Source organism: Apis cerana, linkage group LG14 (assembly GCF_029169275.1).
Source record: "Apis cerana isolate GH-2021 linkage group LG14, AcerK_1.0, whole genome shotgun sequence".
NCBI lineage: Eukaryota > Metazoa > Arthropoda > Insecta > Hymenoptera > Apidae > Apis > Apis cerana.
Genome location: NC_083865.1, coordinates 10,725,255 through 10,752,180, shown reverse-complemented (window position 1 = coordinate 10,752,180; position 26,926 = coordinate 10,725,255). Strand labels below are relative to the sequence as shown.

The 26,926-nt window shown below is 42.0% G+C and overlaps 2 protein-coding genes across 20 annotated transcripts in view; one reads left to right on the top strand and one right to left on the bottom strand.

Moving 5' to 3' along the window:
• Positions 1-15,882, top strand: part of LOC114577809 (protein daughterless) — a 78,529-nt gene extending 62,647 nt beyond the window's left edge. For 10 of the 19 annotated variants that reach the window (XM_062084944.1, XM_062084943.1, XM_062084938.1 and 7 more), the window contains 12 exons: positions 3,696-3,780; positions 5,410-5,546; positions 7,156-7,440; positions 7,609-7,770; positions 8,747-8,806; positions 9,501-9,653; positions 9,733-9,850; positions 11,054-11,207; positions 13,333-13,422; positions 13,784-13,929; positions 14,043-14,197; positions 14,283-15,882. In XM_062084944.1, the coding sequence (XP_061940928.1) occupies positions 3,696-3,780; positions 5,410-5,546; positions 7,156-7,440; positions 7,609-7,770; positions 8,747-8,806; positions 9,501-9,653; positions 9,733-9,850; positions 11,054-11,207; positions 13,333-13,422; positions 13,784-13,929; positions 14,043-14,197; positions 14,283-14,327 (1,590 nt within the window). In that variant the 3' untranslated portion in view covers positions 14,328-15,882. Of the gene's footprint in view, positions 1-3,695; positions 3,781-5,409; positions 5,547-7,155; positions 7,441-7,608; positions 7,771-8,746; positions 8,807-9,500; positions 9,654-9,732; positions 9,851-11,053; positions 11,208-11,681; positions 11,772-13,332; positions 13,423-13,783; positions 13,930-14,042; positions 14,198-14,282 lie in introns of all 19 variants that reach the window. The other 9 variants (XM_062084937.1, XM_062084953.1, XM_062084954.1 and 6 more) reach the window with 7 other exon arrangements.
• Positions 15,883-20,078: 4,196 nt separating this feature from the next.
• Positions 20,079-25,506, bottom strand: LOC107999913 (ATP-binding cassette sub-family G member 1-like). Its single transcript, XM_062084962.1, has 4 exons — positions 25,297-25,506; positions 23,450-23,567; positions 21,808-23,249; positions 20,079-21,767 (listed from the first exon to the last, which is right to left on the bottom strand). The coding sequence occupies exons 3-4, from the start codon at positions 22,674-22,676 to the stop codon at positions 20,843-20,845; spliced, it is 1,794 nt and encodes a 597-aa protein (XP_061940946.1). The 5' UTR covers positions 22,677-23,249; positions 23,450-23,567; positions 25,297-25,506; the 3' UTR covers positions 20,079-20,842.
• Between the last annotated feature and the right edge of the window lie 1,420 nt (positions 25,507-26,926).

The window sequence follows — 26,926 nt, the reverse complement described above, 5'->3', positions numbered from 1 at the left end:
TTAATTCTCCCTTCGAAATTATGCAAAAGAAAAGGAAGAAGAAGAAGAGGAAGAAGAAAAGTTGACGGAACACGTGCTCGACGAAGGAGAGAGAGAGAGAGAGAGAGGACAGGTTGTCTCAATTTCTATCGGTCGCGGATGTTCGAAATGGCAGAATGGCGGAAGTCGTCCTGTGTCAGAACATGCCTATTCCATCTACGGGTATTTCCTTTATGGCCGGCCGTTCCCTTCCGCCATGGGAACCCATCGGGACCTTGTTCCACACGAGTCGAAGAAAACGTAAATTCCGAAAAAGAAAATACGAGAATTACCCGACGAACCGTCCCATCCTTCCCACATTCTTTCGTCGCGTGAAATTTTTATTCTCTCTCCCTCTCCTTTCCATTCTCTTCCTCACGCGCAGATGCAGATATAACTACCTCGTACGAGAACGTCTTTATCCCTTTTTCGTCCCGAAAGGGGAGGGAGGAGGATTTTCCTCGTTCCTTTTTTTTTTACCGACGTGACACGAGCGATTCGCGAACGGTACACTTCGTAGAGGGGGAGATGCGCGTGAGGCGGGAGGGGAAGCCTCGTTAAAAAAGAATCATTTTATTCGCTTTACCCGATGACGCGCCGATCGTCAGAGTTGAACACCGTTTAACGCCTCCTTTTTTCTTCTTCCTTTCCTCCTCTTTTCTCCGTTTTACGAATCGCCTCGCATCAATCTCGAGCCGAGGAGGAAAGAGGGGGTGAAGGAAAATTGACCAACGCGAGGGAATCATTCACTCGGACGCATTTCCAAGTGGTTTTCCGTTGAAATTTAATTAAACCGATAAACACGATAAGCGTTATCGCGCTTATCATCCACGGATCGCAATTAAAAGAAAGGCAATTGAGCGGAGAGGAAACTTTCCAACTTTCCGATTCTCTGTGTTTAAAAAAAAAGGGAATTGGCGATGGACTCGGCGGCTCGTGTTGTCGTGTTTCCCGGATCTCGGATCGCGGGAATAGTTTTATCGCAGCGGCGATCGCATGCAGGTAGAGGGGGCGCTAAATGGGGTGGCGGTAAAAAATAAATGAAGGAATAAACTCTCACGAGGGAAGGCGAGGAAGGGGACACCTGGTTTCGGACACACAGCGTCTCGGCGATTAATAAAGGGTGTAATCGACGGGTCCGCTCGTCTTCTTCTTTCCGTTTTCGAACTCATTTCCGCCCACGTGTTGTAATCCGCGGGGAAGGGGGAGAAGAGTCGAAGCTCGATGCTCGATCGATCCAACCGTCGTTTCGAAATTTCTCGAAAGTTTATTTGCTCGACGGCCGGTTTCGGTCGCGACAAATTGTCGCAATTGCCGCTCCCGGATCCTTCCTTTTCCCTTTAAACTGTTAAATGACGTAACGACGGATAGATAGAGGGAAATTATTCATCGACGAAACAGCCGTCGCGAGAACGTGAGACGGGCATCACGTGGTCAATTTTCCCCGAAGACGCGCGACCCTTTTCCTCGTCAACCACGTTCGGCCGGGCTAATTTCCCTGACGGAGACGTTTCCATCCGTCTCCCCTCCGTCTCTCCTCTTCTTTTCCATTCCGGCCGCAACCCGGGCGGAACAAGAGGACTAAATCAATGCGGGACATTTATATTGGCTGGTGGAAATCGCTGACTCTGTCGCCACCGTGGACATATTAAGATTTCTGATCCGGCTTCCCGGACATTTTTATTATTGCGTATCCACCACCGTCGTCCTATCGGCTCAGAAATAAAACGTGAATTATTGGCCACGCGGTGTCTTCTCTTTCGCTATCTCGATTTCGAGCCCACCCACCCTCCCTCGATCGTCGCCTTCTTGATCCCTTCGGGATGGCAGGCATTGCGAGAGATTTTATTTTTTTTTTCCTTTTTTTTTTTTTTTATTATAATCATAAATCCCGGGACGATTGGAAAACAAAGTTGCGAATGTCGGATGCAACGCGCCTATGCACGAGGAAGCCACCGATGTCAAAGCAATTCATTTAAATTAATAGGTCCAGAGGCCGAGAGCGTTTATCGCGCGATTAGCAGCGGTCTTTTTTCTCTCTCTCTCCATGCCCCCACCCTAGGTGGGTGTTCGTATTTGTACGCCCGTTATCGACTGCTGCCACCGATAAACCCGATGCTTTTATCGCGTACAATTATATGCCCCCGTTCCTCCCCCGCGAGATATACGGATGCGGTTCTGAACGCTCTCGAAGATCTTTTGTTCTTAGAACTTGGATTCCGCGTCGTAATTTTTCGATCTTTCTCCTTCCCTTCGCCCCTTCCCTTCTCCCTCGATCATGGCGTTTCGTTTTCATCGAATAAGAAGTAGAAGAAAAGATTTATATGTATCCTATTTTTACATATATTTTTATATCTACATTTTTATATTTTATACGTATATCGAAGAAACCTAGTATTCGAATATTATACGTACAATTGTGAGCAAAATTACGAAGGAAAGAATCGTCGATAAGCCGCGTTATCGAGAGGATGGATCTAGATGATGCATCTCGGTATGTTGGCGGAGCCGTGCCCCGCTATTGGCTCGTAACTACCCCCCACTACCACCCCGCCTCGGTCAATCGGCGTGGTGACGGTTGGCCGAAGCCCGTCTCGCAGTCTCGTGTCGTCCTTCGCGTGGTCGGTATCGAATTCCGCTTCTTCTCTTCCTTTTCCTCCTCCTTTTTCTTCTTCTTCTCCTCCTCCTCCTCCCCCTCCCCCCTCGGCTCACCTCGCCTTCTCCGCTCCTTATCGCTCGTTAACGCTTGCATTAACTCCGTGCAAAGTGCACGGGCACGTTGGAATCGTGCGAATCGTGAATCGAATCGTGGTGCTGTTGCGGGGAAAGCGCGCGGCCTTTTCTTCCTCTCTTTCTTTCTTTTCCTCGCCTCCCTCCGGCAGAGGAGGGAGGAGGGAGAAGAGTTGGTGGATTTTCACGAGGAGAGGGATGGTGGTGCGAGTTGGTGGGAGGGGGGAAAGTGGAAGTTGGCAGGATTCTTTCACGGTCCCGGCGAGCCGTTAAATTCGGCCTAAACGGCCATAGTACCCGCGTTAGAGGGAAAACTTGGCTGTCCCTCTCGCCTGGCGTTCCCTCCTCCTGCGCTTTCCATCCTGCTGGAGCTGCTGCGGCGGCAGGTGGAGGTGGGGGGCTCGTGGGGAGAGCAGAAGCAGGGACAAAAGTTTTGGGAGCGAAGCGGGAGGTGGAGGAGGAGGAGGAGGTGGAGAATAAGGGAAGCGGTGCGGAATATTTTAACATATATCACGGCGAAATTGGGACGAGGGTATGCCGCCGCGAATCTCTCCTTCCGCGCCACTTTCCACCGCCACCGTGTTCTTCAACCCCTCGGCTGGCAAATCGCCGGTTGCGTTGTCCCACCGCGCGATCCGACTCGCCGCTCTCCACACCTTCCCTCTCCCTCCCCCTCGTCCTCGTCCCCCGCGACATGTTTATCCGTCCTGCTGACTACGCCTGTTACACAATGGTAAGGAAAAATGGGCGAAAGGAAACGGCGAATTTCTTTTCCTTCTTCTCCCCTTTCCTTCTCTTTCTCACTTGTTGATATTAATCGGCCGTGCCAGGGGAAAAAACAAGTCCCGCGTAATAATAACTTGTTATTCCTTTCCTCTTCGCACTCCTCGCTATATTCTTATATATATAACGCAATATCTTAACCGTAAATCTAATTTTTGTTTCAGTACGGCTCGGATGAATTCGGACAGGACTCGCCGAGATACACCTCTCCCAAAGCTGCGGCTCTCTACGCAGACCCCTACTATATCGGTGAGTCTCGTTTCCATACGTGCAATTTGCATCTCACAGTAGGAGACGTAACTACCGGGTCGGGAATCGCGACTACGAGGGAAATAGAGTGATAATAACAGTGACAGAGAGAGGGAGAGGAGGACAAAAATCGTTGCATCCCCGGCGCGGTTCTCGCGAGGCCGAAAATGTAGGCCGCCTCCTACAGTTGAACTTGGATCGGAAACCCGACCGTTGCTAAAAGTAAACGGAGGCAAGTTCCTCCTCGAACCGATCGATCCGAACGTGGCCAGAACCGATCCAGTTCTCATCGCAGGACTTTTCGCGTCGTTGTTGTTTTCCCCCCGCGCGTGCACGCGTCTATATCTGGTGGAGATCGCGTACGTAACGATTTCGAACGAACGATAAAAGGGAGTTTACGATCGCAGTAATATTCAACTGTTTAACGCTCGCTCGTAAAATTCCGCCGTTCTGCCCCTGTCGCGCGTAAAAACAATAACAATCTCTCTCTCTCTCACACACACACACGTACGCGCGCATACACGCTCTCTTTCGTTATTCGGCGGCGCGTCCCAAGTTGCGCGTTGAAATTTCGCGGGAAAAGATGGGAAAGATCGGGCGGGGAAGGAAGGAGGGGGAGGGAAACCGCATCCACGCGCGTTTCCTCCCCGATCGTGCAACCCGAGCGTAAACTTTATATTCCCGGCGTTTCTATTTTCATACCTAACGTAATTTACGTGGCATTATATTCCACGCCAATCTTTCTCTCTCTCTCTCTCTCTCTCTGTCTAATGTCTAATGCGATCGATTTCGCGGATCAATCGAAATTCGTTTTCGAAACGAAGAATTCGTCACGGCAGATATTTTGCGATCGTCGTATTTCGTGATCGAATCGCTTTTTGAATCGGTTAAAGAATCCCTGCGGTTAGGGATATCTTTCGGGGTGGTGGAGATTTTCGAAGGGGAGAAAGGGAGAGAGAGAGAGAGATGAACGGACGAGCGCATGAGAAGTTTCTCGGATGGATTACCGAGGCGGTAAATCAATAAGATCGGTAAAGTTTCCGGGTAAAGTTGTTATTAAAGATCAGAGGGTAAGGAGGGTGGCTCGTTGGCCGGCTTCTCGAATACGTTCTCGGCTCGTGACACCCGGTAAGCGAGCGGAATACCTTATAAATGGGGAGGAGGGGGCGGGAGGGGGATGGGTGGAAAAAGTTTTATCAGACATCGAATGCCTAGGTAGTTGGTAGTAGGAACGGACGAGTAGTTTGGCTTAGTTTCAGTTGCCGCTCCCGGCCGCGGTGGAAACTCCTCGGCCACGGAATTATATCGAGCAAAAGTATCAAGAAATACGTTCCCTTCTCCCCCCCATCTCAACCTTATTGCTGTTGTTTTCAACTGAAATAATGGGCCCCGTATTGCCCCTCTCTACCGGCCGTCCAAACACCTATCTATCTATCCACCTATCTTTGGACGGGTGTCGAACTTGGAAATTTGAGTTACCAATACGTTTTCGATTCGATTTCGGTGAAAAGCGAAGTTTTATATCCGTACGTGTACACATGCGCGACGACACGTGCACCACGTGGCCACTATTTGTTGCGTCAAATTGGGACGAACTGGATCTACATGGTGTCTTCTTTCTTGTTTCAGATGGAAACGCCGCGGGCACGGGTCCTGGTGATCCATGGACGGGGGGCAGCGGCGGCGTCCAGCCCCCGTACAGCGGATACGCGCCCCCACACCTAGCCCAACCAGCCTACCCCATGCACCTACCCCACGACCCCATGGTAAGACCACCCTCTCTCGTTCCTTTCCTTCCTCCCTCCCTTCGATTCGCCTCGATATCTCCCTCCCCCTTCTCCTTCCGATTGATTCGCCCCTCGTTAATAACGCGTCCCCCTCCGTTCGTCGCGAATTCCTCGCCGCTTCCGGACTGCTGCTAACTTTCGTCGATATATACGTATTTCCATGGCGCGGGGGTCGAATCGCGGAAACGAATAGGGAAAGGTTGACGGTGAAAAATTGCAATCTCCCCGCGTTACGCGTTCCGCTGCAGCGCTCATAAATTCAGCGCCCGGTTCGCAGCCATTTTTCCTCCAACTCCTTCGGAAGACGTTCGACTCGTTTGACATTGTCAGAGAATCGGGAGAGGAGAAGGAAGGAGGGGACGGGTCACCGCGCTCCGCAGCTTCTCGCTCGTCTTCCCTCTTCATCGGGTCGGATCGATTCGCCCGACTTTTAATAATCCGTTTCCATTCCTCCGGTTAGAAGCGGGAGAAGAGTGCGCGGGGGGAGGGAAGAAGAGGAGGAGGAGGAGGAGGAAGAGCGGGCGGATTTCGCGGATTCGGCCTCGCCTCGTCCCTCTCGAGAGCTCTTTTTTACTCTCTCCTTGGCGACGGATAAGCGAGAGAGTTCCTCTCTCCGCGGCCAGTTGAGAAACACTGTTGACAGTGGTGGCTTCGCGTACCCGGAGCAACGTCAAATGACTCACCGGCTTCTATATATAGAACGACTCTCCCGCTACTCGGTGTTTCTAGTCAAGTGCAGCCTTCGTTTGATTTACGCCGTTCATGGTTACCACGAAATCCTCCTGTTCGCGGCGGCACCCCGACACCCCTCCTCCTCCTCCTTCTCCTTTCTCTCTCTCTCTCTCCCCCCTGCCACGAACGCTCTTCTTCGCCAATCCCCTAATTGATCCCCGAACTCGGATCGGAGTTTCGAGACGAGAGGCACGAAGCTGACTGCGTCTCCTCTCCGGGAAATGGACGCGAAAGAAGAAGGAAGAAGGATGGGAGAAGGAGCGAGAGAGAAGGGCGCGCATTATGCATAATATAATGGAGGTGAACGTTCCACAAAAGACGCGGAGCGTCGCTGCGCCCGTCGTACTCCATAGCCTCCAGAGACCTCTCCGGTCCAAAGGTTAAACATTTACGATCCTACGGTTTAACGACCCCCTCTTCCGAGAAGCCTCGTCCTCCTGGCGCGGCAGGCGAGCAGGAATTCTTTTGTGTTTGGGAAGAGACGCGCGCGCGTAAACCCGACCCCCGTTTCCCGATTCCTCGATCGCCGCCCTGCGTTTTTGCGGAACGTTCCTCCTTCTCCAACGACCGGCCTCGGCGAGTTATCGCCTCGCTCGCGAAACCCGGCTATCGTCAACTCGCCCCTCCTCGCTCGTGTAACGGCGGCGAGGGGTTGCTCGCCTCCAATTTGTTTGATAAATAGGAGGAGGGGGAGCGCTTCTTCGACCGAACACGACGACTTAAAATTAGACGTTTTACGAGCGAGGAGCTGCGAAAGCCGTTCTCCTTTCCTTTCCTCTCCGTTGAGAAGAATCGAGAGAGAGAGAGAGATGGGCTGGTTCGAGACGAAGGATTGAACGTCGGTCGACGATTTCAGGCGTATTCGGCCATGTCGCCGAACGGAGAACCGGCGGCTCCGATTCTGGGCTCGGCGGTGACCAGCGCGGCCTCACTGCCACCAATGTCCACATTCCGGGGTAGCGGCGCAGTCGGGGCGAATACCGGTACCGGTGCACCGTCCCCGGCATCCTTGCAATATAGTCATAGTCCTGGTGCACCGACCAGCGCGCCATCCGCCCCCAATCCTGCCCCCACCACGAACCAGCCACCCGCCACGGGGGACAACCTCGGCAAGACTCTCGCGTCTGTAGTAAGCACAAGAGTAAGTACGCTGATCCATCGTGGCTGATCCGATTGGATTATTTCTATATGCATACATGTGTATATATATGTATACATATATATGTGTGTATGTAGGAAAAGTGCGCGAAATGCGTTTCTTTTTTCTTTTTTTTTTTTTTCTCTATTATTCCCGCCCGTTTTCAACCAGATTTACCCCACGGACCAATCAGTATCGAGTTATAGCAGCAACCCATCCACGCCAGTCAGTTCGCCACCACCGTTGACGGGTTCAGCGCCGGGCTGGGCACCAGGTGCTGCACCAGTTTCACCGCATTTCACCACGGATCCCAACCGTGGAACCATTCACATGGTATGCATCAAAGCTTGCCCGTTTATAATGCCGTTTAATTTTTAATCTCTCCACCTTTTTCGACGCGATACGATTACTTATCTACTTTGTTGTTATTACTATTATTATTATTATTATTATTATTATTATTATTTATTGAACTCGACACCGTCCAACGAACAGAGCGGACGATCTCAATTTTTTTTTTTTTCCAACGTTTATTGCGAGCGAGCTAGATTCGCTCCAACTATCGATCGAGATCGTGGTTGGATCTCTGGTCGTTGGAAAGTGACGAGTGCATCTCTGAACGCAAGACAGACACGCTTCATCACCGTTTCGGTGCGCTTTAGAAACAGGTCAAGGACGTTCGTAACAGAAACCTCTCGTGCTCGTTCACTTCTCTTACGATATATTTTATCGTCTGCACTATGGTGACTCGTTGAGAGATTACCGTTGTTACACGCACTGACACTTTATTTCTGCTCACGGGGGAGGATCGGAATGATTTATTATTATTATTATTATTATTATTGTTATTGTTGTTGTTGTTACTGTTGTTGCTGTTAACGCGAGACAACAACGTGAATCCGAAATCCATCTTTTTTTATTTTTTATTATTTTTTTTTTTAATCGTCGTTTCAATCTCTGCCCACCGATTGCACTTGGAATTCGCACAAAAGTAGCATGCACTCGACTCACCGACACCGATTATTCGTCTCTCGTCTCCAGCTCACCAGCAAATTTTATTTTTTCTTTTTTTATTTTTTTTCTTTTTTTTTTTTATGCTCATCCTCCCCCTGTTTCAGTTACTCGGTACGACGATATCGTCGTTTTATTTATTTATTTTTCTTTCTTTCTTTCTTTCTTTCTTTTCTCTTTCTTTTTCTTTTCTCTTCTCTTTTTTTTTACCCCTTGTTTGTTGTGAACGTTGTGTTGACTTGGTTGTTCTCTTTTTTTTTTTTTTGGTTTTGTTGTTGCGTTGGTGTTGTGTGTGAAGCCGGCGCCTGAACAGCAGAGGCTAGACGATGCCATCGGCTTCCTTCGCGACCATGCCGAGGTGAGGATTGCCGATTTTTAGTTTTTTTTTTCTTCTTCTCTCTTCCCTCCCCCCCCTCCGCCTCTCTTGTTTGTTCTTCTTTCCGATCCTCCCACCCATATCATTCGTAACACCATTTTGTGTGCATGAAAATTCACACATATCGGGCATATCGCCGTTTTGCCCGAAACGAACGTTCTCAGCCGAGAGACGCTCTCGCTGAGGGCGATATTCGCAGAAGTTTCTTTTTTAATTTTTACATTTATTTTTTTATTTTTTTATTTTTTTATTTCTCTCCTACTTATCATCGCTCGCAACGATATCAACGATATCAAAAGTTAATTCTCGCACCGAAACAAAAAAAAAAAAAGAAAAAGAACCGCGGTGAGAGAATTAATCTCGCGTCGACCCGAGAGAATTTCTGTCACTTTCGTCAATTTTCATCACATCCAAACGAAAAAAGAAAAAAAACATCCTGCCTCATATCTCACACACGCTTTTTCTCCATCGCCTTGTACGTGTTTACATATTGGATCCATTGGTACCAGCGTCAAAGGTATCTCTTCGTTCTCGAGATCTCAAATGTTTCTTCTTCGAATTTTTGCGAACGAGGGTCGCGTCATTGACGCTGGAATCTCTGGACGCGAGAAATCCTTCGGAAAGGGAATTTGGAACGGAACAGACGTGTAATCGAGTTGGAATTTCGGATGTTCTGTTGGTACAGGGTACGCGGATGGAGGAACGATTGGACGACGCCATAAACGTGTTGAGGAACCACGCGGAGAGCCAATTGGGCCTTCATTTGGGTCCCGTTGGCCCACACGGTTCAATCTACTCCCACACGTCGCCACCTCAACTGGACCACTTGGTAAGAATTTTCGTTTGCCGGGCGACGACGAGGACAGACAATGTTAATATTCATTTTCTTATCATTATTCTCCGCACAGACGAGTCCTCATCCCGCGGTGACAGTAACGCAGCCACAGGGCTCTTACTCCGGTCTCACGCCCACGCCCGACACAGACGGTTCCATCAAAATCGAAAGGTTACCCGTGACGAATGCCAGTAAGTGTTCGAATCGTCAATTTCGTTCGAGCGATTGTCAAACGGATTGCGAGAGGTTGGTGGAACGGGGAAGGAAAATAAGGGAAGGAGAGGAGGCGAGAAAGAGACAGGAGCGTCGACGAGCGTTGACAATAGGTGATCGGTGGTGCTGCTGGCCGCGGTCTATTCTCGGCGTCGCATCATCGGATAAATACTTTTTCCCATGGGCAGCGGAGAGCGGGAGGAAAAAAAGCGAGGAGAAGGAGTTCCCAGGTGTTCCACGTTCGAGTTAGAGCCCGATAAGGAAGCATTAGATAAATCGCGCAAAAGTAGCTGCCGCTGCTACCACCACCACTGCGCTTGGATCGTGCCTTTATTATTCTCCGACACCTCTCTCCGCCACTGCGTCGTCCCCTCTTTGTTTCCGTTTCTTCTGTCACGCGCGAACCTTCTCTCCTTCGATCCTCTCCAACTAATGGAATGCACGACTTTTCCACCCGCTCTCGCCATTTTCGGAATTCGAAAAGCCCACGATTCCATCTGTTTCGAGATCGTCCCCCTCTCTCTCTCTCTCTCTCCCTCTTTTTTCTTCTTCCTCTCGGAGAGGAAAACGTCGATACTTTCACCGGATGGATCGATCGAGTTTCGAAAACAAAAGGAAAACGCGATCGTGGACTTTTGCGCACCGTTCCTTGCTGATTTATCTAAGCGCGGTGACTTTGGAAACGCACGAGTTAATGCATTCGCGGCCAATTGTCAACGGCGGAGCGTTTAAGGAGATGTGGTTGAATCAGTATCGAGCGTGCGCCGTAAATCGCTTCCTGCTCGTAATTGGACACTTTTCACGGTTTCGTGACTAACCAGCTTGCCCAAAGCTCGAGGATAATATCGAGAACTCGGCCGTGTATCGCCGTGTACGGCGAAGGTCGCCGTTCTTCCGGGTGAGCTCCTGTTTCCAATATATATATATACACGTACATATATTTTATTCCCCCGTCGATAATTGTCATGGCTCGTCGACGACGCTCCTTTACGTGTATGCGCCGTCCCTTGAGCGGATAGCAGCGAAATTTTCACTCATTTTCGTCCGTCTATATTCCGGGAATCGAGAATCTTCTCTTCCTTCCCACCGTTCCACGGATATCGTTCGAACGTTGCGAATTGCGACGCGCTAGGGATGTTTTACGAATGGAAATGAGAAAACGACGTATTAATAATGAGCAGAATACGTCTCTTTAGAAAAGAGAAAGGATCCACCGGATAGCAGCGGTGGCGAGACGAAACCTTCGAGCAGCGAGTTGGCGGCGGCGGGCGTGATCGGCGCGGCAACGGTCAATTCCACGTCCCAGGGGAAGGGGACGAAGAGATCGCGTAGATAGTAAGTATACATTGGATGTGTATTTGTATATACTTGTCCCGGGAATTAAGGCGCAACGATCGTGGCCGATCAATTCGACAGTAGTGAACATCGAAGCGCAGAGTTGGGGAGGGGGGAGGGAAGTCGATCCCTGCTGGTCCCTTCCGATCCGTGTCGTCGCAGTCTTGCCATCCGTCGAATCGGCGTTTTTTTTTCTGCCTCTGCCTCGACGAATTCTCTCATTCTCGCGACGAAGAAAGATGGAAAAAAGAAAAGATGGAAAGGAACGATTCGAGATGGCAAAGCTGAGATCTTTTTTCTCTTTTTTTTTTTCTTTTTTTTTTCTCTCTCTCTCTCTTTCTCTACGATACGACCGAGAACGTATACGATACGACACGATACGATACGATACGACGAGAGATACGCGGAGCAGTCTCTCGTTGTTCATCGTGATGATATGATTTTTTTAACTAATCGATTGTATTCAAACAACCGTTGTTCGAGCGCTGACGAAGACTGCGACGATCCCAGCACCAAAGCGGTGCGCGAAAAGGAACGTCGCCAGGCCAACAACGTGCGTGAAAGGTTAGTGAACACACGCAGTAAGCACTCCCAAAGTTGTTTATTATATCCCAAATATCTCGATATTATTCTTCCTTCTATTTATTATGGTACGGGACCACGGACTCCCGCACTCTATCCTCTCGTGTAAATTTTCATGCATGCTCAACCGTTTCGACCGAGTCGAGCAAGAAATGAAAGAAAGATTAAAAGTAAAAAAGAGAAAAGTATATATACATATATACGTATATATATATATATACGAAAAATAAGAGAAAGCGTAAAAATAATTCGTGAAACAATAATTTTCGATATCCGGGGAAACGGCATGCTTTCTCTCTTTTCAACACGAGGCCCGTATTTTAGCGTGACAATTAAAATGTTTCTGGTTAAGGACAGAAATGATACGAGATCAGGCGGAAGATCCACAGATTCTCGTGCTCGCCTCCCAATCAGTCTCATTTTAATTCACCTGCGATTCGGTCCCTCCCGCCCCCTGTCCCCCTTCTTCTTCTCCCCAGGCATGCTACCACCACCACTTCTTCTTCTTCTTATTTTTCTTCTTTTTTTTTTTTTAGAACGTACAAGCACATTTTTCTATGCATCGTTGCATCGAGTTCTAGACTCTTTGTTATCTTCTTTAATATCGATTCTTCTTCTTTTTCTTCCTCTTCTTCTTTTTTTTCGAATTTCTATTTTTTTTTTTCAACTATTGTTACGATTATTATATTATAGATCTCTCTCTCTCTCTCTCTCTGATATGTTTCGCGATTCGAAACGAGAACGATATCCTCTTTGTATATAATTCAGATACGTTTCTTTCAGACTCGACAATCTTCTTCCGAAGATCATCTCTCTTCTCCTCCTCTCCCCCCTTCCTTCGAGACCCCGTCTCGATCCATCCCGTCTCGATCCATCCCGTCTCGATCCACGCCTCGCCTAATCTCCCTCCCCTCCCCTCCTCCTAACCCTCCCCCGAAAGAAATCCCCTCCCGAAATTCTGAAAATTGTTTTCCAGGTAATAACACTCGGGACGAGCTCGGGTGCCCGCCAAGCGCGTTTAATCCTGATCATTCTCTCCGTGCGATTCTTTTGCCTCGCTTCTCTTTGTTCTGTGTGCAAAGAATACGGGCCTTCGAGAAAGAATTGGGAAACATGATTTCTGTCCGTAACCACAAGTTTCATTCAAGATCAGATGATGATAGATGGCTCTGCGTGTGTTCAACTCGATGAAATCGCAACTCTTATTCGATTCGAGCATATTTCGAGAAATTATAACGGGAAGTCGAAACTGTGTATCTCTCTCTCTCTCTCTCTCTCTCTCTCTCTCTCTCTCTCTCTCTCTCTCTCTCTCTCTCTGTTTCTCTCTCTCTCTCTCTCCTCTCTACTCAGATTCCTCCGGTATCTTGGACTTTTCGTTTCCTGGTTCGAACGAAAGATCGTCGTCGATTTCACTGCTGTCGAATCGTCGTGCGCGCTCGATCCAAAGGACAAAAAGTATATATATATATATACACACCGACACACATATATATATATATCGCCCACGTCAGGTGATTAATCGAGTATTGTTATTGCGCAACTGTTGTTCGAGCGCCGAGGACGAGGATGATGATCCCGATGTGAAGGCACAAAGGGAGAAAGAGAGGCGGCAGGCGAACAATGCTAGGGAAAGGTAAGAGAATCGACGAAAGTGTGTGCAGTGAACTCATGGCGAATCTCCGCTCTTGCTGGCCCCCTTCGCGTCGAGCGATTCGAGGACAGTTTGGCCCGTATTCTATGTATACGCGACACAAAAGAGGCGATCAATCGCAGATTTTCGTCTTCTTGCAACGCCTTCCTTTCCTTCTCTTCTTGCGAACGGTGTCTCTCGCAGAAATCTTCCCCCCTCCCACTCGAGGGAGGAGTATAACTATTTGGAAAGCAACCTGGGGACCGTCCGCAAAAGGAAAAGTCGAGCAAGGCGTGAATTCCGAATTTGCGAATCGACTCGAAGACAAAAGGTTGATTTTTTTTAATCTCCCTCCCCCCTTTAGGATACGTATCAGAGACATCAACGAGGCGTTGAAGGAGCTCGGTAGAATGTGCATGACGCATTTAAAAACGGACAAACCTCAGACGAAGCTGGGTATCCTCAATATGGCTGTCGAAGTGATCATGACGTTGGAGCAACAAGTCAGAGGTATGCTCTCCTTCCATCTAGGAGGAAGAAGGTTTTCTTATATCGATATCGATACGATGAATGATGAATTCTGGACTTGGAAATATATATATATATTTTTTTCTCTCCCGCAGAACGAAACCTCAATCCAAAGGCAGCGTGTTTGAAGAGAAGGGAGGAAGAGAAGGCAGAGGATGGACCTAAACTACCCGGCCATCTGGCGGCGCACATAGCTCATCCTCATCCCCACCCACACGCGCACTCTCAACCCCCTTTCTCCGCGATGCCTGTAAATATCTTGTTTCACCGATTGAAAAGATCGTCGGGCCGGGCGAAGGAACGTATTTCTAATTAAGGGTGTAACGGTGTTGCAGGGACCGCCGCCGCCGCTTCAACACAATCCATCGCAGCCACAGTAGCAGCGGCTCAGTGGCGGTATGATCCTGTGCTAAGGGGTAGATACGGCTTAAACTTGTCATAGGATTTTTTCAAAGTTTTCCAGGACTCGAACATACAGATAAGATCTTTTCCCGATCGTGCCCGATCGTACCGAGCCGGAACAACCCTTTCACGATCGAGAGTAAATATTTCCCTTTCTTTCTTTCTTTCTTTCTTTCTTTCGTTCCTCTTCTTTTTATTGTTTTCATCATTAAAAACAAGTTTTACATCTTTCGAGCACATTTCGTTTCGTCGAAGATTATCGTCGAAAAGAAATATTTTTTTTCACCCATGTTATTCGTGACGAAAAAAAATCTTTTCTATTAAAAATTTCGGTCTTGAAAGGGTTATTACGTATATATATAAAATATATATATATATTTATATATCGAGATTCCACTGTTCGAACAAAATTCCTGTTACGCTATTGCGAAGAAAACTTGGTTTCTATTCACCTGACGGTAGAAGATGTTTCGAAAAAGAAACGGATGCTGCGTTTCCATAGAAAGAAACGGAAAATTGCTCGTACGAGGAGGCGCGTACGTGGAGATCATCGGAGGGGAAGGAAAGTTTCTCTGTATGTTTATGAAAGAAGAAAGAAGCGTTGTTAGAAGGAAGGAAGAAAACGATCGCGTGTGCTTTTAAGAGGCATCTACCCCCCTTCCACTCCCCGAAGGCGGCTTGAAATTATTTTTATAAATAGCGAGAAAACAAAGGAATATGGTTCCTCTCTTTCGAGATGTAAGAAAACTTTACGTGTAGTACGATCGAGATTTTATCGAGGCGATCGATCCCCGCTACCGGTACAATCCCATCTCCTCCTCCTCCTCCTCTTCCCTCGTCCTCCCCCTTCCTGCCCCCTCCTCCGTTCTCTTGTTGAAGTTGCCCACTTTTTCTTGCGTATGTAATCTATCGAGATATCGTTGCGTTATGTTGCGTGTAGGGCGGATAGCTCCAGGAAAGGGGTGTGCACCCTCGACACGGCGGAAAAAGGAAGAAAGAAAGAAAGAAAAAAAAAGAAAAAAAAAAGAAAAGGAACGAAAAGGCGACGACGAGAGAAAACACGTGACAATGACCGAGGATGATCGCAACATGAACGGCGCGTTTCGCGAGCTCAATTTCTCGCTCTCGTTGCTCATCATGATCGATGATCGATTCTTTCGGCGTCTTTTTATTTTTTTATTTTTTATTTCTTTTCTCTCTCTCTCTCTATCTCTCTCTCTCACTCTCTCATTCTCTCACTCTCTCACTCTCTCACTCTCGCTCTCGCTCAGATATTCAGACATAATTCGTGTAAATATCGCAAAGATCGCAGACAAAAAAAGGGAATCGCGAGTTCTTTTACGATGGTCCTCGGTGATTGGTGATAAAAGAATAAAAACTGTATATATATATATTGAAGAGACGACTGTTTTCGCGAGCGTTCAGTGTGAATCGAGGTCCCGTGAAAGTTGGTTCTTGGCAAATTTTCTGTACTTACGCGTGCGAACGAGATTGATCGAACGAGAAAGAATAACGATTTGACAGAGAAAGAAAGGAAAAGAGGAAGAGAAAAAGAGAGCGAGAGAGAGTGCGTGTCGCGTGCGTGCGTGCGTGCGTGCGTGTGCGTGCGTGTGCGCATGAGAGAAAAGAGAGGAGGAATTCGCGTTGAATTCGCGGTGCAAGCACGCGGTTGAATCGTTTCTATGTTAGCGTTTCGGACCATGTGCGAAGGAGGCATATAAGTGCAAGGTTTTAGTAAGAATACGAGAATATGTGTATAGATAAATGATAGGAAAAGGAGATGAGAGCGAAAGAGAAGAAGAAGAAGAAGAAGAAGAAGAAGAAAAAATATATCGGGTCATCTAACAATCTAATATGGAAAAAGTTCAAACATATCTCTCGCATAATTGTATATATACAGCAGTAATAACGTACGCCTAATCAATTATCTTATTACGATTATTATTATTTTTATTATTATTACTATTATTATTATTATTATTATTATTTTTATTATTATTATTATTTTTATTATTATTATTATCGTCATCAATATGGCGATGGTTATAGTTATTATTATTATTATTATTATTATTATTATTATTATTATTATTATTATTATTATTGTCACGATAATGATTTATTATTATTATTAATTATTAATTATTAATTATTATTATTATTATTATTATTATTATTATTATTATTATCGATTGATGATCGCCGATGAGATCCTTCGTGAGAGTAAAAGGGGACATTTTTGTTTTTGAACAAAAATATAGCTCAACTCAATGTGTACCCAGTTGCCATGTATTTTAATTTATTTAGATTCTTAAATAAATTTTATTGAATAAAAAAAAAAAGAAAAAGAAAAAAAAAGGAAAAAAAAAATACGAAGAAAAGAACAACAACAAGCAAGAAATAAAGGAACCGAGGATAAATACTTTTTTTCGTAAGTGCCCGTGTTTTGCTCCGCCTCATTCTGTTCTTCGCTCTCTCTTTTTCTCTTTTTTCTTATATTTTTCTCCCCCCTGTCTTTTGCTTTTGTCTGACGTCGTCGCGAACACGATAGATCATCCTCTCCTCGAAACATATCATGCGTATTCGCACAGCTATATTTTTCTTCAAAAGCATATCGATCTGTTTCGCACGGTCCAAGAGCAAAAAAAAAAAGAAAGAAAAAAAGAAAAGAAACGAAAGAAAAAGGGAATACACATGTTGCTTTTTCTACTACCTTTACATTCCTCTCTCGCTATTGTCTCAAAATCCGACCAATGACCGCTTTCTCGACTCTCTTTGGTTTCTTTTAAAAACCTCATTAAGCGAATTGAGAAACAGTTGGAAGCAAGACAATATTCGTCCAGAGTTCGAGATAGAGTGCGGATAAATGTACGAATGATGGGAAACAAAGAAGGAAAGCGTAGCTCGTTCAATATCAGGACCGTCGAAACAGGCCACTGAGAAAATATCGACTTGTAAACGGTTGCAACCGTTTTTCTCGTTCATGAGAATCGTGTGGCCGACCCAACGATCGAGTTAACTCGCGCAACCTCGCTTTTAACGTTTAATCGAGATTCCATTGATGAGAATCGCGCCACGTCGCGGATATTGTCTTTAATATCTAAGAAAAAAAAAAAAAAAAAAAAAAGAGAAAGAAAGAAGGGAAAGGAATGGAAACAAGCGAAAACCAGGCAAGCCTAGGTGGCTATTGTTAATTGTACACCACACTACGATAGGAGATCGGCGGCGATTCATGGGAGATTAAAAGCTAGGCACGAAAAAAAAAACGATACGCAAAATCGATGCGATCACACAGTTATATTCGCGAATGGTAATCATGTAAAATAATAACGACAATAAATAGCTCGTAAGCCCGTCTAAGCTAGGCACACATGTCGATAGTCTTAGATAGTCGAAATGAGGAAGAGGAGTGAGGAGAGTGTGCAATTCGGTTCCAATTGAAATCGAGGATCGCCGAAGGGGTCTCTTCGCGTAGTTCCGTTACTGCGCGAAACTTGTTCGTCTCGCTTTCAATCGCCACGGTATCGATTGCATTTTTCACACTCTCTCGTGATACTTTTCTCTCTCTCTCTCTCTCTCTCTCTCTCTCTCTCTCTCTCTCTTTTTACTTCTGTCTCTTAATCTTTTTTTCCAACTCTTCGCGTGAAAAGAGGGGCAATGGGCATTTTTACGGGCGTGTGTCTTGTGGCCGACGAATGTGGAAACGAGTGGTGCTCTGTAACAATGTGATTAATAATAATAATAATAATCATCTTTCAAGTTCGACGGTAAAACAGAACGAAACATAAGAACACGCGATGGAAATATTGTTACGAACGATTTTCTTTTCTTTTCTTTTTTCTCTCCTCGTCATTTTTAACAGGATAAAGTCGTGACGAACCGTAAGAGCGAAAATTGCCTTTAATTGCCAAAGGATCGGATATTATTTTCCTCGTGATATAAAGAATTTTACTTAAAAATACATGCACGCACACACATATATTTATATTTTTAGAAAAATGACGATTACGGTTAAAATTATATTTTTTAGAAAAATGACAAACGTAAATAATGATAAAAAAGAAATAAATAGGAAAGAAAAAAAAGAAGATATATTACGATTTACATTGTTATTCAGAATCATCGATATATTAGTCGTTCGTATAATCATTGTGCGTATTAACGTTTCGTATAAATCATTGTATTTTTGATGCATATTATCGGTCATCGTAATATTTATTCGCCTAGTTATATCCATGATATGCGCGTGATGCGCAAATATTTATATTAGAAAATTACGTAGAAAAACGTAATTTGTCGAGTTTCTTTTATTAACATACTCGTCGACATTGAAATATGATTTCAAATTTTCCAGAATTTTTTACGAGTGGCCGAAAATGCCCATCGCGCTCCCTCCCCCCTCCCCCTCCTCCTCTCGTTTTTTATTCTAATTCTAGCCTTAGCCTTCTCCCTTCTTATTGTATACCATATCAGATCGTATCGAGATCGAGATTTTGTTACTCGCTGAATATCATCGTGAAGATTGTATGGATCGTTGAAAATCGCGCGATCACGATTTTTAAAGTTCCCTCCAACTTGTGTCTGGAACTTTGAAACTCGTGTCAACACGAATCGGATCGATACAATCGTTCTACGTTGATACGAGGTCGTCTTATGTTATATTATAAGTCGTGTTGCGTTAATGCGGAATAGGAAGGAAAGAAAGAAAGAAAGAAAGAAAGAAAGAAAGAAAGAAAGAGAATGGAGAAGAGGAGAAGAGGATAAGAAAAATATACATTTCGTTGAGATACAAAAGAAAAAAAAAAAAAAAAGTCGATAGAGGTATAAATTTAGTAAGAATTGCGATCGGACAACGATATCGATGACTCCTCTCGTTTGCTTGAGACACACGACAAGTCGACAAGTGAATTAACACAAGTGTATATTAGATCTTAATCGACATTATTGTATAATATGTAATTAAAAAAAGAAGAAACGTACACAGGTCTGGCGTTGACTAGTTCGTGTAACACCGGGCCTTAACAAGATAAACGATCTTTCCGACATGCATGCGATTGTTAACAAAATCAAGTGCGACTCTATTAACATCGATGAAGCACGAGCTGAAATTATTATGCATATATTGAGAGAGAAAGAGAGAGAGCAAGAGAGAGAGAGAGAGCGAGAAAGAGGGAGAATGCGAGATGAGGAAAGAAAGAGAGAGAAAGAGAGCGTGAATGAGAATGTGAGAACGAAAAGAAAGAGTGCGTCGAGAGCATTTCGTTTGAGAAAGAGAAAAAATGTATAATTATCACTAGTAATATTATTATCACTAATAATATAATAAATGTGCCATTTTTTCCATAATCACTGTTGTGTTGCTTGATTGCGGCTTTTCTCGTTTTTTCTTTTGTTTTTTTTCTTTTTTTTTATATTTATATATTTTTATTATTTTTTTTTTTTTTTCCGTTTATCGCTTGATATACTTTTTTTTCTTCTTTCTCACTCGAGCTTCCGTTTGTACAGTTATATACACTCCCCAGTATTATATGCGACACTATTATCATATCTTGCTACTTATATCGTTTTTATCCCTTTTACATGCGTCTCATTTTAAATTTTATTAATCGATGGCCCAAATATTTGAGAGGCAATAATTCAAAAAACTATATACATAGTGTAGATATATTTAGATATGTTTAATTATAATTTTAATTATTGGATAGGTGCAGCGTACGATAGATATTATATTTTGATCAATTTTAATCGTATTCATCTTGTAAAATTTTGTATATGTGTATATGTGTGTATATATATATATATATATATATACACATACACACACACACACACACACACACACATATAATGTCGTCGACCTGCATAAGTTTGTAATACAGATTTTCAACAGAAGTTTCCAAGAAGAATGCGTTTCAATGATTTTTCTTTCTTTCTTTTTTTTTTTTCTTTTTTTTTTTCTCTCTCTCTCTCTTCTACATTATCGAAATCGAGAACAAAACGCATAGTTCGAAGATGGATTATTTTATCTTATTATTATTTTATCTTCGAAGAAGCGAAAAAGGATTGAATTCATTGGATATTTCTGGTTTTCGTTTCTTAAAAAAAAAAAAGTCATTTGTATCGTAAATTTTATTACATCATAGATATGAATAGATAAAAAAGATTATTACGTAAAAAAAAAAAGAAAAAAAAATTAAAAGATGCAATATATAATATAGATGCAAAAAAATGCGAATGATTAAATATTAATTGCCGATCAAGTTATACAATTCTTTATTAACTTTTAATAATACGTATTTTATAATACACGTTCTACGTAATACACATCGATTCGTTTCTTAAATGGATGTTCGAAGAAAAACGCTTTTTACGTGAAATTAAATTCTAATCTTTTCGTAACCGATCAACGATCCACAGCCAATATTTATTATTTATTAATTATTATTAATATACGAATTCGAATCAAAAAAAAAAAAAGAAAAAGATCGATCCCTCACATGGTAAGTGTCCTTTTGAGCGTACAATAACCGGCTATCTTGAATATTACGTAACTGAAGATCAACACCGCGATGTCAACCCAAAAATCGCGATCCGTCATCGACAATTCCGACAATATTTTGCCGGGCGTGCTGTAGTGGCAATATGTAATGGGACAAAACAATTTTTCCCGGTTGAAATCGTACATCGCGAGAACGATAGCGTGCAGGGAATACTTTATATAGCTTACGTAACTGACGTAATACATGATGCGCGGCATATGATTAAAAAGAATTACGAAACCTGAGAAGGCCAACATGCTGCATGCCAAAATGGCGCCCAAAAATGTCCCGTTCACGGGATTTAGGATGGAGCCTATGACGACGCCAACGCTTTCCGATACCAGGCTGATCAAAATTGCCGGTACCAAGAACATGAGAAATCTGTTTACGTCGAGCGGTTGATAGCTTATAAAATAAATGGGCAGAATGTAAATGACGGAGAATATTATTTGTATGGGCATACTGCATACAAACGAGGCGACGTAATAAGTCTTCAACTTGTACCAATTGTTGAATCTTTCCTTCTTGAGCACGGGCATCTCCGAGGGGAACAATAATACGGCCGGCATCATGCTCGTGTAACACAGATAAATGACAATGACTTGGATCAAACCTACGTTATTGATACTTCTGCTCCCGTCCTGGCCGGCCCCGAAGTACAGCAAACCGAGCAACACGCCCATCGAGAAATGAAGGCCCAATTTCAAGTAAATGTTGGTCCAATCTCTGAACAAATGGGTCATGTAACGATTCATCAGAACGAGGAGTTTCTCGTATTCCGAGGGTGGCCGGCTCGACGCGACTTTTTTCATATCCTTCACACATCCCTCCTCCTCCTCCACTTTCTCCTCCTCCTCCTTCTCCTCCTCCTTCCTCCTCCTCCCCCTCCTTCCTCGAAATTGCATCCGTTTGCCAATACTCGTCCTCTCTCCTCGCTGCCAAGGCGATCAATTGATCGTCGAAATTCCCGTATTCCTTGGACACAACCTCGATCATAAAATCGGCCGGATTGTGATATTTGGGACAATGGAGGCCGACGCTTGCGAAATAGGGAATCGTGTCCCTCGTGGCCCCCCTGTACATGCACCTCCCGTCCACCAAAAGATAGATGTAGTCGAACATCTCGAAGATAACAGCGCTGGGCTGGTGGATGGTGCAAACGATGGTTCTCCCGATTTTGGCCAGATTTCGCAACAATCTGACGCATTGATTGCAGGATTGAGAGTCGAGGCCCGTGGTCGGCTCGTCGAGAAACATGATCGGCGGATTGTCGATCAACTCCAACGCGATGCTCAGCCTCTTCTTTTGCCCGCCGCTCAATTTCCCGCACCTCGTGTTCTCCGATTTGCTCAGGTCCAGAACGTGCAATATCTGCTCGATCAATATCTTCTTGGATTTTTCGTTGAGATTGTTGCCGATTTTCAGGTTGCTCGCTATCCACATCGTTTCCGACACGGTGAACAGGGGATAAAATTGATCGTCCTGTTGAATGTAACAGCACTGCTTCTTGCAACCCTCCCCTACCTTTTTACTCCCGACGTACCTGATCTGGCCCGTACAACACCTCTTGAAACCCGTCAAAACGTTCAACAAGCTCGATTTCCCCGACCCCGAGGGCCCCATTATGGCCGACAATTGCCCGTTCCTGAATCGTCCGTCGATCTTTCTCAAAATTTCTTTCCGTTCGCCTCTCCATAAACCACCGTCAACCTTGTAGACGATGTCGTTGAACTCGATATCTATCGTGTCGATATCTGCCAGGCCTGGCAGCACGGTACTCTGACTCATCGCTGACTATTTTTTAATTATTACGAACGACGAGACGATTGCTTCTCTCTCGAGCGAGCGAGGGACAAACTGAGCGTATCTATCGTGTCTTATCTTTTTTCAAATGACCACGAAATATATTACGCGAACGAGCTTCTAAGTAAACGAGATGGAAGCGTGCGTCTCGATCCGATTTGAACGACTTGATTTTCCGTATAATAATCGTGGAATCGTGCGAGAAGCTGCTGCGGGAAAACATTATTCAATTCTAACATCAAGAATACGTATCATCCTTTCCTTTTGCCGTCGCCCCCTTCGATATTTCTTCGGTAAACATTTTGCAACTCGAGATCGAGATATTTCCTCGATTTTTCTTTGCGGTTCTTATTCTTTTTCTTATTCTTTAAATTTATCAAACAACATTTAATATTCTTTAAATTTCGCAACCAAGTAAACGATCTCGCAATTCATCACAACTTTATTTCCGCTTGTTCCCCTTTATTATCGTTCCGGTTATCGTCTCAAAAAGAAACGGTCCACGCCGTTATATTATCGCCGTTTTGTTCATTGCACCTTTTGCTGATTCTGATGAATCTGTAACAAAAATGTTTCGCAATGATTAATAAAATTCATTTTTCACACACGTTTTCATCATTATTATTCTTCTTATCTCGACCTCGTAAATAACCGTGTAACAAGATAATATTAATTATATAGATTTATATATATGTATATTTCATAGTCGTTTAATAATGATGAAGTATGTAAATAATTAATTGTGTTTACTCTTTTACCATAAGTTTCCTGTTCTCACGTCCAGTCATCGTCGTGCAATTTTTATTTCCATATCCATTTCATTATATACGTGCTTGTTCAATTGTTGTTCGATGGTGGCTCAAAAATTTGTTAAATCTAAAATACGTTACGTATCAGATATTATTTCGAAACTAGTTAATATTACGCGCTATCCGAATTATGCTATTACATACAATTCGGAAATTAAAAATACTTGTTTTTCAAATCATAACTAATTTATTATGATCGTAAAAAGTTATTCATATAACTTTATCGATAATGACAAAATAAAAGGAAGGGACAGTTTGCTGAAAATAGTCTGAAAAATGATTTATATGACATAACACGTGAATCGTACAATACGTGACAAGTAATTCTTCGAGACGGATTTATTTTATTGTCACGAGAAAAAATTCGATTCTATTATTCAACTCTTCGACTCTCGAACAGGTCTTTTATTTTGTATATTTCCCTGGGTTAAATCTCTGTCTGTGTGATTTTTTTTATACGTCTATTAATAATAATAATAATAATAAATGAAAGAAAAGATGACCATTCTGCGACCACGAATTTTACCTTATCCATTAATCAGTTATAAAATTGTCGCGAGAAAATTTCCCTCCTCCGTGAAAGCAGAAAAAAATGAATCGGTTAAAAGGTTAATTGGCTTTATAATTACGTAGAAATTTTTCTTCCGATCTTGACATTATGATCTTATCTGTTCAAATTGTATTTCAAATTTATTCGCGACTATCAAACAACACAATAAATCGATCTTGTACGGACTCTGATCCTATATCTTTATAACTATATAATTTATCCTTGAATAATGTCTAACATTAACATCAGCCAATTACTGTATATATATAAAACTTTTATATCTTTATACGTGCGAATATCAATCAATCTTATGCAGTTATTATCAATCTGTTTAAGAAATGATTTTTATTATCTATTAGCAAATGTTATCAAATAAAAAAATATCGATCGATTGAATTGAAATAGAGGAATAAATTATTAATGTATCTTTAACATTTTGCGCAACTTAAGTGATTTCTTTAAAACCGGATATCTATTTATAATACAAATAGTGAAGAATTTCATTTTAAATATGCCTCGAGTAAATTCTATTCTTTTTCTTTTTGATTTTTGTACAATAATTATTTGAAAAAAATATGAAAAAAAAAAGGAAAGGAAAACGTATAACGACGATGAGTGACGACGGAAAAATAATTCTTTTAAATTATAATTTAAATTATACGTGGTGCGTACTTGAAATACCTGCAATAATAACAACAGAATGAAGAAGAAAAATATTTAGAAGAAAGTAGTAGCGTAGGAAAAATGATTTTCTAAAAAAGAAAAGAAGAGAGAAAAAAAAATCTATTAACTTACGTAACGTACGTAAAAATGATTTCAGCCTTCTGAGCCAGATTTATTTAAGAAAGAAATAAAAAAAGTAAATGAATTGTAATATCTACTTTACACAAAAACAATTTCAAAATTATTGTAATTAGAAATTGTTTCACTGTGACATATATAGACAATAATAAATATTTTTTTCAACTATTTCTTTTGCGAAATATATTTTCACTATTTTTTTTTCTTCGATTTAATTTTGATCGCATTTCGATATTAAAACAAATTTATTTTTCATGAAAGAATTATTGCTGTTAGGTTAGATTTATACTGTTAAGTCTTTGTTAATTATTTGTTTGAATATCATTATCACGGTTAAGTACACTTTGTCATTATTTTTAATACGTTTACATTTCAACGTATCTAATCTTGAAAGAAGAAGTTTCGAAAGGAATAGGATACAATTGCAATTGATTGATTCACTCACCAAAATTGAAGCTCGAGTATCGTTTGTAAATCAATATTTTAAACTCATTGCACAATGTAACACCAAATTAAATTTAAAATGATTTTTAAAGATAATCTTTAAATATAATTCATTGCTCAATTCGAGAAACTAGCGACGATGTATCGAAGAGACGATTTACTGAGCGCACCAGCTCAAAGACTGCGCGTCAATGTTCATCATGGACAAGAACTAAGAATAAGTTAGCCGAGATGCCCTCGTAGCAAACCCTACTCGTTCAGCAGAATTCTTATAATCTTTATTTAAATTTTCCAGTTTGCCATGTAAATTTTTTTTCTTTTTTTTACCTTCCGCCTTTTGATTTACTCGGAAGTTAATTTCAAGGGCGTATATATTTATTTCAAGAACTTTGAGAAAGTGATCTTTTATTCGTTTCGATTCCTGTTGGATTGAAAAGGATTATTTCAACGGAATATAATGCAAGAAGTGACACGAGTAATCGAAGGACGATTGAAAATAAAAAATAAAAAAATGGATATTTTTTTTTCCTTTTTTTTTTTTTAATAACAATAACAATAAATAGAGGAAAAGGAAAAATGTCATGGATGATTGAATAACGAGTGAAAGAAAAAAATATGAATTTACGTATTATACATATATGTATAATATATGTATAATATGTATAATATGTATAATACGTTAATTGAAATTTACGTATTATACATATTATACATATACATATAACAAGACACGTATCTAATGCAAATACGTAATTAAAAATGGTGAATTTTATTTACTTCTAAGCAACTTTTTAATAGCAGTTATGATATATATAATATCTTTCAAAACGATCATTTCACTTTTAGTTTTGAAAAACAAGATATAATTGTTGTTAGTGCAAGAAATTTATATTTTTTTTTCGCGTAAATTTTTGATAAATTTGGTATAAATGCAAAAATGAAGAATGATAAGAATGTGAAAAAATTCCGTCAGATATAAATACGCGATACATAGATGAAAATTAATTTATCTATATGTATAATTACGTAAATAATAATTACGTAAAGATTATTACATGATATTTATAATTATTAAAATAAATTTTTATTAAATGCTTACTAAACGAAATGAGCAAATAAATCATGTTTATCATTGATTAATGATTAAATATTTAATAGTACATTTAATGTATATTTTTATGACATTTGTTATTTTATATGAACATACATTGTTGAAAAATCATATATAAATTTATAATACGTAACAGAAAATTAAAAATTGATATAAAAGATTTTTTTTCAATATCGGTATAATTATATGATGAAAATTTTAATTCTTATTATAATAAAGTTGAAACGAACTCATAATCCTTAAAAAATTATAGATTTTTTTTTTTAAGCTAATTGCTATTTTATTCAAAAGTTGTTGTTAAGTTAATAAGAAATGGAGGAAATGAATTAAATATTATAATTTCACGAAACAAGTTTTTATAATATAAAGATTGAATAATAATACGTAATATATAAAGATTAAATGTGTCTACGATTTTATAAATACTTTAGAAAATTTTTTATATTTATTGTTACAGCATAATATGATAATTATATAATATTTATGTAATATGTATATAATATATTATATATATTGTATA